This window comes from Ochotona curzoniae, unplaced genomic scaffold (assembly GCF_017591425.1).
Source record: "Ochotona curzoniae isolate NIBS_2020 unplaced genomic scaffold, NIBS_Ocur_1.0 contig_2855, whole genome shotgun sequence".
NCBI classification, from domain to species: Eukaryota; Metazoa; Chordata; class Mammalia; order Lagomorpha; family Ochotonidae; genus Ochotona; species Ochotona curzoniae.
This window is the reverse complement of record NW_024465615.1, coordinates 946,045-957,553: the sequence shown is the minus strand read 5'-3', so window position 1 is coordinate 957,553 and position 11,509 is coordinate 946,045. Positions and strand designations below refer to the sequence as shown.

The following is an 11,509-nucleotide window of genomic DNA, read 5'->3' as shown; positions in this document are numbered from 1 at the left end:
AACCCCGCCAAGTGTCTGAAGGAGATGTGCTGCAGCGACTTCGCTGAGTTCTGTGGTGGGGACGGGGGACGGGGATCGCTGACTTTATCCTACACCAAGGCACAGGCAGAGTTTTTACGACTCGAACTTAGGACCGCCCCTCCCCCCGGTATCTGCCTGCCCAGTATCTGCCCCTCAGATCCTCCGCTCGGCTCAGTCTCCTGTCAAGTCAGTCTACCGCAGGAGCTCGACTTTGAGTTTCTCTGCCCTTGAGGTGGTGGTTCCTCTGAGGCTGTCGGTCTCGCCATTTCACTTGGCCACACAATTCATTTCTCTCCGGCCTGACGGCAGGTGCTCTCAGGGCGCTCGCGAGCGCGCGGGTGGGCTGGAGTGGCCGGCGCGTCCCGGCCCTCTGGCAGCCGACCGCCCAGCGCGAGCGCTCGGCGCGCGTTCCGGGGCTGTCGCCGCCTGGTGCGCGCCGCGGGCCTGAGCTCGCGCCCGCGGCCTCCTCGCGCCCGCGGCGGCCCGGACGGCGCGCGCCACCTCACGCCGGTCCTGAGGTCGCCCGCGTCGCCTCTCGCGGCGCGCGCACCAGACCGGCCCAGGCTCCCCACTCGGGCCGGCTGGCTCGCGAGTTCTCTCGCCCCGCCCTCTTCTTCCGGCGCCGCCGCTAGGCGCTTGCGCGGGGCGCGTGGCCGTGGCTGGGGTCTCCGCCGCAGCCAGAGCCGCCGCCGCCGCTGCCGCCGCCGCCGCCTCAGTCAGTCAGTCCGTCCCCAGCAATGGCGGAAGGAGGTGAGCGAGAGGAACTGCTCTCGCCGCCGCCGGTCTCTCCGGCCAAGCGGTTGTGCTCGTGGCCCAGCCCACAGGCTCACCACCCTCGCGGTTCTCCCGGGGCGGCCGGCGGAGGGGTAGGGGGCGTCGGCAGCAGCTGCCTGGCCGCCGGGGCCCGCCCCCACCTGCAACCGGAGTCCTTGCTGGACTGCGCCGCCAAGACGGTGGCGGAAAAGTGGGCGTACGAGCGGGTCGAGGAACGCTTCGAGCGGATCCCGGAGCCTGTGCAGCGCCGCATCGTCTACTGGTCCTTCCCGCGGAATGAGCGGGAGATCTGCATGTACTCCAGCTTCCAGTACCGGGGCGGCCCCGGCGCCGGCGCGACTGGCGGCGCCGCGGGGTCTTCGCCGGCCGAGGAGGGGCCGCCGCCACCCCCCGGGGCCGCCGCTCCGGCCGGCCCCGCCCCCGGGGCCGCCGTGCCGGGGACGTCCCCCGGGCTGGGCGCAGGGGCAGGCGCGACCGGCGCTGGCGGCGGCGGCGAGGGGCTGCCGTTCCGCCGGGGCATCCGTCTGCTGGACAGCGGCTCCGTGGAGAACGTGCTGCAAGTCGGTAGGTGCTCGCCTGGCCCCTCGGTCCCTGGCCTCCTCTTTTTGCAGGTGCTTCCCTTTTCTGCTCGAACCCAGGCTTTCTGCCCAACTCCTGTGCAAGAGCAAGCCACGTAAAAAACTTTTCTCAACATTTCTTTCAGGTCCACTATTGCTCTTTCCACCCTCCGCTGGCCCTCTCCTCTTGGTCCCTATTGCTTTTTTTGTTTGTTTGTTTGTTTGAAGAGCAACTAGGTCTCTCTCTCTCTCTCTCTCTCTCTCTCTCTCTCTCCCTCCCTCTCCCTCTCTCCGTCCCTCCCCCCCCCCCCCCCCATTCTCTGTATCAAAGGGAGAAAGAAAGGGGCGGCAAAGCCTTTTGGGGAGGCGATGCTTTGAGAAAATTTTTTCTTTTTAGATTTAAGTGTAGGGAGGAGAGGGTTGTTACTGAATCGGGAGCGAACGATATTAGAAGCTTTGAAGGACAGGCTGTCACAAGTAAATCTGTAGTCCTAGGTGATTGAATCTGAGTGTAATTAACTTTTGACACTGGGAGAAAAACACGACAAAATGCTGTGCATTTCAGAAAATTTTAATTGTCTGCTTCAATATATTTTTTTTTTCCTCCCCCGGACCACTGGTACTTGGGAATCTAGGCTGCAGACTAACAATAAACCGAAGATGGAAATGTGACAGCTTCTCTTCTCCACACCCCCACCCAAGGAAAAAAAAAACCTACACAATCTGGAGTGGGGGTGGGGTCTGTCTTCCTTGTCAGACTGGGGTAAATCAAAAGCTGGTCACGTTGGGTTTTCAAACGCGTCTCATTGAACAAGTCTTCGCATTTGCTTTTGTTTTATCTTTCTGTTTGTGGAGAGATGAAAAATGATTTCTTTCTTGTTCTTTGGAGCGTCTAGGCAGTTTGCTAATCTTATTAAATATATAAATACGACGATTCTGATTTGGGAATGGTTAAGGGGAAGGAAAAAATGACAGTAATTAACATTGACTTGCTATGTGGAAAATTAAAGCATTGATTTTTTTCCATCTGGATCATTATAGTGTTCTGGAAGCACATATTTATGCGTTTTGTTCTGTAATGTGTACTCTTATTTATTGAAGAAAATATCGATTTTTGGAAGGAGTTGGAAGGAGGTTGTTTTCAGAATTAAACAAGCACAGGCACATATGTACAAACCAAAACATCTAGCTCTCTTATTCCCAGGGAAAACCAACATATATGGATAATTTTTCTTTTAAAACATAATATACTATGGTGTTCTATAGAATGTAATATGCTTGTGGTTGAGAGTCATTGAATCATTTTTTTCTTGTTGAAAGGATAGCTTGCCATGATATGTTATGTAAAGGTGAAATGCGGATTTATCCTTTGCCAGAATACAGTGACTGGGTTGAGAAAGTTTTGCTCATTTAAAAGGGCTAGTCCTTTGTGTATTTGTATATATTCTTGAAAGAATGAATTGAATAAATAGGTAATTCAGGCATATATCTTCAATGCTGAAATATTGAAAACATGAAAATGAATATAGTCATTTATTGATCTAGGTTAATTTTTATGGAGTTGATACTTAACTTTTTAAGCCTTTAAAATGTATTAAATCGACAATTCTTAAGTGTACGAGATGAATTTGAAAGAATTTTCAAACTTCTGGGGATAAATGAAGGAAGAGTTTTGAGGAGGTATCTATTTTTAGAGACTCAGATGTTAAATTCCAAATGCAGATTGTGCAGGTCTTCTAGACTGATAACGGATGTGTTTATGGGTGCTAGGCACTGCTATGATCTTTCAGGGACCTGGAGAAAAGATCCATATAAATATGTTTTCAGATTCACTTTGGATTTCAAATATTGACAAGAGAGTGAATTAGTCTCTTTTAAGTATGCTGTTTGAGAACTAGAAGCTGAATGATCATTATTTTTTCTGACCTTTCTGGTAGGTATAGGGGAGAAGGATATTCCATTCTGTAATTTTGAGCTCTGCATCTTGGTGTGAATGTAATATGTGTAACTAGAGCTCTCCCCTCAGCTCCTAGTCTTAAAATTGTGAGTATAATGACTTCATCTACATGATAGGTTTTATGAAAGTATTGCCAAGAGATGAGTGAGGAAGTGATCTGTATATAGCAAGGCAGTAATCATGTTCTCCAGTTTATAACATCACTCCAACCTCGATTTAATTACCAAGTGATGTTAATTAAGAATTCTACAAATTTCCTTACCAAGCTATATCATAAGTGCAGAATTGGGTGGCTACTGAAGGTTGCTGCTTTGGGAAGAAGGAAGTTGGCATGTCTCTATAACCGTTTCTTTTTAAGTAAAAAGTCATAAGGAATTTAAATGGAACACAACATGAAAGTTTTGAAAGAAAGTAAACTAAGACAAGCATTTGTACAAAAAGTAGATGCATTAAATTCTGTAATGTCTGAGTACCTTCCAGTCGAATATGGTACCCAGGAGAGTATAACATTGTTAGCCTCCTTAAAAAATAGGCTATTGATGTAAAAGGTAATTTTAGAGGTTTTCTTGTCTTAAGATTAGTTGTCTGTAAACTTACTACCATCTACTCTTTATGGAAATGTAAATTAAGGCTTAGGGAAACATCTGCATCATACACGTAATTTTTTTTTTTTTACAAATGTGTTTAAAATTATTTTTTAAAAATAAAATGGCTAAAAAGAAAAAGACTGAAGTACCAAGTGCTGACAAGAATATGAAACAACTGGAACTTTCATACATTGCTGGTGGGGTATTAAATGATGCAGTTACTTTGAAAAAGTGATTATTTTAAAATAACTCTTTAAGAATTATTTATTTATTTGAAAGGAAGTGAGGGAGATCTCCCATGTGCTGATTCACCATCCACATGGCTGCAGCTGAAGTCTGGAACCTGAACTCCCTTTGGGTCTGCTACATAGGTGCGCAGGGGCCCAAGCACCTGGACTGTCATTTGCTGCTTTTCCTAGATCATTAGCGTGAAGCTGAATCAGAAGAGAACTGATGCTGTGATACATGGTGCTGGTGGTCATAGGCAAAAACTTAACCTACTGTGCCGCAACACTTGTCCCAGTTTCTTTCTCTTGTTTTAAAAAAAAAAAATTTAGTCATTTAAAACCATTTCTTGTGATCATACACTTAACCATAAGATTCAGCAGTCTTACTCCTAAATGCTTATTTGATAGAAAGAAAAGCTTTTGTTCATATGAGTACTTACAGCAGCTTTGTTTGTCATAGTAGCAAACTGCCAACGATGCAAATGCCCATCAAAAGGGTGAAGGGTTACAGGAATTATTGTATAGTCATGTAAGCAGTATAAAGGAAGAAACTTCTGGTAGCCTAGCAACATAGATGAATCTAAATAAAAAGAAGCCAGACATGAAAGACTACATATAATATTGTTCAATGTACATGAATTCTAGAAAGCCAAAAGTTATATTGACAGGAAGATCAGAAGGAAAGGATTGCGGCACAGTGCATGTATGTATGTATACATGGGATATACACATACATATATGTAAGTATATATATATGTACATCTTTATATAGGTATAATAGGCACACGTGTGTGTGCATGTATCCAATATTGGAGGGTGGGTTTGAGTACCAGCTATTGCAGTTCCAAACCAGCATGAAGCTGATGCATTCTGGGAGGCAGTGGATGATGGATAATAACATGCTTCAGGCCCTGCTGCCAAAGTGAGAGACTTTGATGGAGTTATAGGCTCCTGGCTTCGACCTGGCTCAGCCCTGGATGTTATGTGCATTTCAGGAGTGAACCAGTGGATAGAAGATTTCTCTGTGACTCTGCCTTTCAAGTAAACGAAAAACAGTAAACATTTAAAAAAAATTAAAAAGAGGAAATCAGAGCTGATTGTTGCTATAAGTATTCTACATTATGTGGTGGTCATATGACTATGTCCAAACTTATGTGCTTACATTGGTTATAAATATTAAATATTCCTCAACAATTAGATTTATAAATGAATCTTTTTTAAAAATTTATTTTTATTGGAAGATCAGATTTACAGAGAAGGAGAGACAGAAAGATCTTCCGTCCACTGATTCACTCCCCAGGTGACCAAAACAGCTGGAGCTGAGCCAGTCCAAAGCCAGGATCCAGGATCTTCATCCAGGTCTCCCACGCAGGTGCAGGGTCCCCAGGTTTGGGGCCATCCGCTACTGCTTTCCCAGGCCACAAGTGAGAAGCCGAATGGGAAGTGGAACAGCTGTGACGTGAACTGGTGCCTGTATGGGATCCTGGCACACACAAGGCAAGCACTTTAGCCACTAGGCACTGCACTGGGTCCAACAGTTTGATTTTAAAAAAGGGGGGGGGGAATTATGGGCCCCAGTCTTGATTTCACAGTAGAAACACTGGGGGGAGATTAAAAAAACACCCCAAATTAGTTCAAAATCTGTTGAGAATGAAGACAAAGCTCTCAGATGGTTTTATGGGCAGTAGCCAAGGTTGAAAAATGCTATTTTAGAATAATGATCACCTTTATTAATGTTGCCAACATTTCTAAATTTTTTGTTGTCAATCAAAACATTATACAGTTTCTACAATACAAATGTGTGTGTATCAACTTTCTTTTCTACTTTTGGCTATGCTATTTCACTTATTTTAAAGTTATGGATAGGGTTTTTTAAATAAAAATTTATTTATTGTTTTTAAAATAAATTCTTAATTTTTTTGGAAAGTCAGATATACAGAGAGGAGGAAAGACAGAGAGGAAGATATTCTGTCTGCTGATTTACTCACCAAGAAGCCGCAACAGCCAGTACTGAGACAATCTGAAGCCAGGAGCCTGGAACCTCTTCTGGGTTTCCCATGTCGGTGCAGGGCCCCAAGGTTTTGGTCTGTCCTTGGCTGCTTTCCTAGGCCACAGGCAGGGAGCTGGATGGGAAGTGGGGTCGTCACAATTAGAACCAGTGCTCATCTGGTATCCCAGCATGTGCAAGGTGAGGAATTTAGCCACTAGGCTATAGCACTGGGCTTACATTTATTTATTTTTATTGGCAAGGCTGATCAGATTTGTGGAGAGGAGAGCCAGATCTTGCATTTGCTGGTTTTGTCCTTGAATGGCCTAATGGCCAGAGCTGGATTGATCAAGAGCCAGGAGATTTTTGTATGTGTCCGTCATGGATGCAAGTTTCAAAGGCTTTGGGCCATCTTAAACTACTTTCCCAGGCCACAGTCAGGGAGCTGGATGGGAAGTGGAGCAGCTGGGACATGAACTGGCACCCATATGGGATCCCTGTACTTGCATGGTGGAAATTTAGCCATTGAACAATCATGCCAGGCCCTATTGGTAGATATTAAGGAAATCTACTTTTCTTATCATTTCAGCAATGAGTCTGTCTTTCTGTTGGAAAGCTAAAGTATATAGATTGTGAATTAATGTAATGCCATGCTGTAATTTTCTTCATATTTGTTGACTTATTCATTTTTTTTTTCATGAATCAAAGAAGTTATTCAATGGTTTATTATAAAGTAGTCAGGGCCAGTGCGACAGTGTAGTGGTTAAAGTCCTCGCTTTAAACGCGCCAGGATCCCATATGGGCACCGGTTCTTTTATTTATTTATTTTTTAATAATCTTACTTAGTTGATAGGGTACAAAGGGTCAAGGGCTACAGGGTGAAAGTGGGTAATACCATTGTTTCCACACTAATATTATCATTTTTCCCTGTATTGGGGTCAGGGAAGAAACAAAGGGAAAAGCCCCACCCAGCCTCCCACCCATCCCAGGTCCCTGATGTGAGGCACACTCCAAGGGTCCTGCTCAAGCAGTTTTGATAGTTCAGCAGTTCTGAATTGCTGCCAGTCTTGCCATTCCAATCGCAATGACGCCTATTCAGAATCCACTGGCTGACCATCTCTTCATGGTTGTGGTTCTGAGATCAGCAGTTTGTTTGGAGGGATTTCCAAAGAAATTTCATCTGAGATGATCCCAAACCTGATTCTCATGTGAGTTTGCTAATACAGAGTCTAACACCATCCATCGCACCAATCAGCTTTTGCACGTGCTGGTCATTGCAATTGCTGAGTCAGTTCTGTTTCCTGCCCTGTCTTTCTTGTGAACCAACGGATGTTGTAGTCCAGCTTGATCCTACCCACTTCATACTCGGTCCTCATGTAAACCCGTGGGAGCTGCAGCCTAGTTGGGGCGACTCCACATAACCTCCACCAGGCCTGCCCCTTACCCTGGTTCCCATGCTTGCCAGTATATACCGCAGGCTTGGCAAGTCTGTCCCACATCCCATTTAGCTTTGTACATGTCAATGGGCGTTGAAGCCTAGTTCAACCCAACCAACCTACTATCCAGCCCACACACATACTGGCTGGTGCCTTTCTGTCTAGCCACCCTTGTCCTGGTTTTCGTGCTGTCCAGTGGGAGTGGTAACCTCGAGGGAGGTACCTACTATCTCCCTGCTGGGCCACTCCCACTCCCATATTATGCACTCTCCAGGTGGTTCTGGCATTTGACTTGACAGAATTAGCTCCCAGTGCTAGCCTCTGCCTGCTGATGCTGTGGCTAAGCCCAACCATCCCTCACCCACTCTAATTTTTGCTTGCACCAGTAGGAACAGTTAGCTCAACCTGGCTTTTACCTGATCTAGCTCACATGAGGCCCAAAGGTATTGTAGTCCTGCCTGGTCTGGCATGCCCCCATCCCGACTCACACTGTCCAGTGGAGGTAGTTGTCCAGCAGGGAAGCCCACATTCCCCTGTCGGCTTTGCCTCCTCCCCCCCGGTTGTCAGGTGTGCTGTTTGGGCGCTGCAACCACATCTGGTATAGCTCATCTCCCCTTGGCATTCCTTAATGTGTACTAGTATGTGTTGCAACCGAACCTGGCCCGACCCACACTCTGTTCTGGTGCTCTGATTCGCCAGCAGTTGATGTGAACGGGTTCAGCCTGGTCTGACCCCAACCTATGCCAAATGTGTGCCAGTGGGATAATTTCCATAGCCTGTTCTGGGCTGTTTCCTATTATGCTTCTTGCGCTTACCTGCAGAGACTGTGTCCTGCCAGATGAGTTGCCTGGGCTCCTCCATCAGAACCTCTCCCAATGCCAGATTTCGCGCATACCAGTGAGTCCATGAGCCAGTCCTACTCAATTCACGTCCTGTCCTAGCAGGAACAGTGGCTTTTCCTTACTGGCCTTCAACCCAGTTTGGTTCTAACTTTTGTTTGTTTCAACCCATCCATGGCTCTTCCATACCCACATATAGCTCACACATGGTTCAGTAAGGGCTGAGACCTAGCTTAGTCTGTCACACATCTACCCTGGTCCTCCAGAGCACAAGATGGTGCTGGAGTCTATGCTGGTTTGTTGCTTTCAGTCCCAGTCCACAATTGTGCCAAGGGAGATTACAACCGTATCCTGATCAGAACACAGCCCCCTTTCTAGCCCATGCACTCCTTGGTGGGAGGCTCAACCCAGCTAGGGTGTGCCCTTAGCTCCCCAACCGAGCCTGTTCCCACCCTTAGATCATGTGCAGGCCAGTGGTTGCTCTGACTCAGCTTGGCAGAGCCCCTCACCTGTCCTGGTCCCTGCCTTAGATGCTGTGGTTTAGCATCCCTGGCTCACGCAAATCAGTAGGTGCAAGGGCCTAGCTCGGCATGACCTGTGCTCCCTCCTGATTTTTGTCCTTTCTTATGAGTTAAGGTTTGCTCAGCCCTGCCCATTCTGCCCCCTTCCAGTTGCAGCCCGGCCCACCCTACATCCTGTTTTAGGATGCACATTCAGGTGCTGCTGCCTTGACCTGCCCAGACTGTTGTGGGTTCCTTTACCCGTGAGTGATGGCAGGTGCCATGGTCACACCTAGCTCTGTCCATCATAATCCCAGCTTTGAGCTAACCAGGGGGACTTGTATTTCCACAGGGTTGGGTCCACACAACCCCACAGAATCTACCCCCAGACCAAGTTCTCTCGCATCCTGGATAGTGTCTTGACCCTGCCAAATGTGATCACTCCACCACTGTACCACCCAGTTGGGTAATGGTACCTAACCCTACCAAACATGCCCCCATCCATAGCTTTGATGTAGACTGGTGTGTGGCCATCAGTGATGCTCTATGCTAACAGCCCATCTCTGGATTCCTAATTGGGCTGGTGAATCAGTCTAACCCAAATAATTGTATGGCTGCTTCCCTCCAAACCCTCTGGTCTCCGTCCCCACGCATGCCTGAAACTTTCATGACCCTGTCACTGGGAATCACCCAAAATTCACCTCTTGGCCTTTTGGCTAAGATCAAGCGTAGTATCTGTTCTTATCAGTTTGACTTATTCATTTGTAAAGCTTAATATATTTGTAGTGTCTTGTGCAAAATATAACATAATCCCCATACTTAAAGAGTATACAATTTAATATATACATATAAAATATCATTCAACACAATGTTTTGAATAATAGAGGTAGTTACTACAGAGATTGAGAATAAGAAGTGCTTAACTGGAAAAAATGAAGATAGCTGGAATATTGTTCTATTTTAACCCTAATTATAAGAAAGTAAAATTATATTTAATACTTATAGTAGTAGAGATTGAAGACGCGATGTACTGCTTGCAGGTTAACTGAACCTCTGATGGGATTCCTTCTGTTTAGGCATTTTGTATACCTGTAATGCTGTAATACAGTTAATTCAAAGGAAATATTGATAGGCAGGAAGATGACAAAAATATTGCCATGTATTAACCTTTTTTTCCCTCAGAATAAACCTTATAGATTTCTGGCTTCAGGATACCTTTGTTATTGCAAAATAATTTTTTTTTTGTTTCAAAAAATTACTGCTCCTTTAAGGTACAAATACGTGGTAGAAATATTAGCAGAATAGCTTTTTGACTATCTATTTGTTATCTTGTGGTCTATAAGCAACAGGGAAATATATTATGTCTTTGAAAGCCTTGATGATAATTTTATAAATATATGTGTGTGTGTGCGCTCTCTATTCATTTGTGATTTTATTGAATGGAAATCTGTAATATTAATAGATTCAGGAACATCTAACCTACACAATTCATAGGAACAGAAAGTAGAACAGAAGTTAAAGGCTAGTAACGGGGAAAGAGTGGGCAGTTACTGGTTAATTATCACAGTTTTAGTATGGGATTGTGAAAAAATTCTGGAGATTGACAGTGGAAATGGTTGTACACATTGTGAAAATACTTAATGCTACTGAACATGGATTCTTTACCACAAGAAAAAATTAAGCAGGAAGGACTATATATTGTATGATTCCATTTAAATGAGCTGTCTAAAGTAAGTTATACCTGGAAATAGAAAATAAATTATTTGTTTGCATGGATGGGAAGTAGGAAAAATGATTACTAGTAAGCACAGGGATTCCTTTGGAGATGATGAAAATGTTCTAAATTAATGGTTTTGATGGATATACAAATCTGTAAGCATAAAAATATCACTGTATTTGTACATGTGAGTAATGTCTCAGTAAGCCTTATTAGAAAAACAAATATTCCAGAAAAAGAAAAAGTTAACCTCAAAGACATTCTGTTTCATGATCTAAATTCCTAAGCATTAGATTAGACAACTGGTGTTAACCCCCACTCCTGCCGCTTTCTAACCATGTAATCTTGGATAAATTACTTAATCACTGCCTCAGTTTCCTCTTCTAGAAAACAAAGACACAATAATATGCCAGAAATGATGACAATATAGTTAAATGAGTTAATGTATGTGAAGGCAGTTTGGAGTTTGCTACACATGGAAGCTATGGGTATTATCTTTATTTTCTGCTTTCTGCATTTAAAATTCTACTGTTGGGCCCAGCACGGTGGCGCAAGTGGTTAAGGTCCTCGCCTTGCACGCCCGGGATCCCATATGGGCGCTGGTTCTATCCCGGCAGCCCCGCTTCCTTTCCAGCTCCCTGCCTGTGGCCTGGGAAAGCAGCAGAGGATGGCCCAAGGCTTTGGGACCCTGCACCGGCGTAGGAGACCCGGAAGAAGCTCCTGGCTTCGGATTGGCATAGCATCGGCCGTTGCGCTCACTTGGGGAGTGAATCATCTGACAGAAGATCTTCCTCTCTGTCTCTCCTCTCTGTATATCTGCCTTTCCAATAAAAAAAAATAATAGTAAAAATAAATCTTTTTAAAAAAATTCTACTATTTATTTTTGAGAGTCAAAGATGCAGAGTAC

At 45.1% G+C, this 11,509-nt stretch overlaps 1 protein-coding gene and 1 pseudogene across 3 annotated transcripts in view; both read left to right on the top strand.

The window, feature by feature from the left end:
• Nucleotides 1-709: 709 nt before the first annotated feature.
• The window catches only part of ZSWIM5 (zinc finger SWIM-type containing 5), a 137,861-nt gene continuing 127,061 nt past the window's right edge, over nt 710-11,509 (top strand). For 2 of the 3 annotated variants that reach the window (XM_040977741.1, XM_040977740.1), the window contains exons 1-2: nt 710-1,142; nt 1,293-1,359. In XM_040977741.1, the coding sequence (XP_040833675.1) occupies nt 759-1,142; nt 1,293-1,359 (451 nt within the window). In that variant the 5' untranslated portion in view covers nt 710-758. Of the gene's footprint in view, nt 1,360-11,509 lie in introns of all 3 variants that reach the window. The other variant, XM_040977739.1, reaches the window with a different exon arrangement.
• LOC121154799 lies at nt 9,582-9,701 on the top strand (annotated as a pseudogene).